We start from the raw sequence: 982 nt of genomic DNA, 5'->3' as shown, positions 1-982 counted from the left end.
CCTTTCCCCTGGCCCCCGTCCCCGTCCTGCCAGCATCTTCCCCGCCGGAGCCCCGGGAAGGGAGGGTTGGGAGAAGGAAAGGAGGGGGTTAGGAGGTCTCCCAGCCCGCCGGGACGTACCTTCCTGATGTCCATGTCCAGGACGGCGCGTTTGCCCCCGAGGGGGCAGTTCTGGATGTAGCAGGCGGAGGAGAGAGCCAGGAGCCCCAGGAGGCAGAGGGCGAGCGCCTTGCAGGGCATGGCTGCGGCGGCGGGAGGCTTTTCGGCTTCTCATCCCGGCGCAGGGTCGTGTATATATAGTGCCGGCTCCTACTTACCCATGCTGGCACCGGCGTCACCCATTTCCCTTAAAAACCACAAAGCATTGCTTTCCACACCGAAGGGCTCTGCTAATAGCCGGAGGTCGAGGACGTGAGGTCAAGGCCAAAGTGTCGGTTTTCTCCTTGGTGATGACTCCGACCGTGGGGGGGGGGGGGGGGGAATGTGCGGAGGCTGCGGATGCTGTTTGGGGCTCGGGTCCCCTCCCTGCCCAGCCCCTTGGGGCTGCCGAGCTGGGGCTTGTTGCTCCGCGTCCCCTTCGGGACCCCTCTGGCGGGGGTAGGGATGGGGGAAGGCATCTCTGTAGCCTGGTGGGATGCATCCACCCAGGAGAGGGGCGTTGCGCTTCCCTTGGCTTCAAATCCCTTCTGGTGGGGGGAGACCAAACCCATACGCCCCCTCCGGGAACATCCAGGGTGGGAAACATGGTGTTGGTCCTTCCCACCCATCTCTGCCTGGCCTTTGGGGGAAGCTCGACACCGGGCTCGTCCCGCTCTGGGATGGCAGTGACACCGAGCCCATCCCCACCTGCTTTCACCTGGCAGCACCCAGGCGACCCGAAAACACCAAACCTCATCGGCCGAGGCTTGAAAACCCAAATTCCCCCCGGTTGCTTCTGCCCTGGAGCCACGCCCGGGGCTCGAACGCGATGCCCTGGACCGCGT

At 65.0% G+C, this 982-nt stretch overlaps 1 protein-coding gene across 1 annotated transcript in view; it reads right to left on the bottom strand.

Annotated features, from left to right (window-relative positions):
* OXT (oxytocin/neurophysin I prepropeptide) overlaps positions 1 to 261 on the bottom strand; it is a 2,897-nt gene extending 2,636 nt beyond the window's left edge. Inside the window, exon 1 of the mRNA XM_009290727.1 lies at positions 120 to 261. Coding sequence (XP_009289002.1) covers positions 120 to 239 — 120 coding nt within the window. The 5' untranslated portion in view covers positions 240 to 261. The remainder of the gene's footprint in view (positions 1 to 119) is intronic.
* Positions 262 to 982: the final 721 nt, after the last annotated feature.

This window comes from Aptenodytes forsteri, unplaced genomic scaffold (genome assembly GCF_000699145.1).
Source record: "Aptenodytes forsteri isolate BGI_AS27 unplaced genomic scaffold, ASM69914v1 Scaffold236, whole genome shotgun sequence".
Taxonomy (NCBI): Eukaryota; Metazoa; Chordata; class Aves; order Sphenisciformes; family Spheniscidae; genus Aptenodytes; species Aptenodytes forsteri.
The sequence above is the reverse complement of the archived record's forward strand: the minus strand, read 5'-3'. Positions and strand labels throughout refer to the sequence as shown.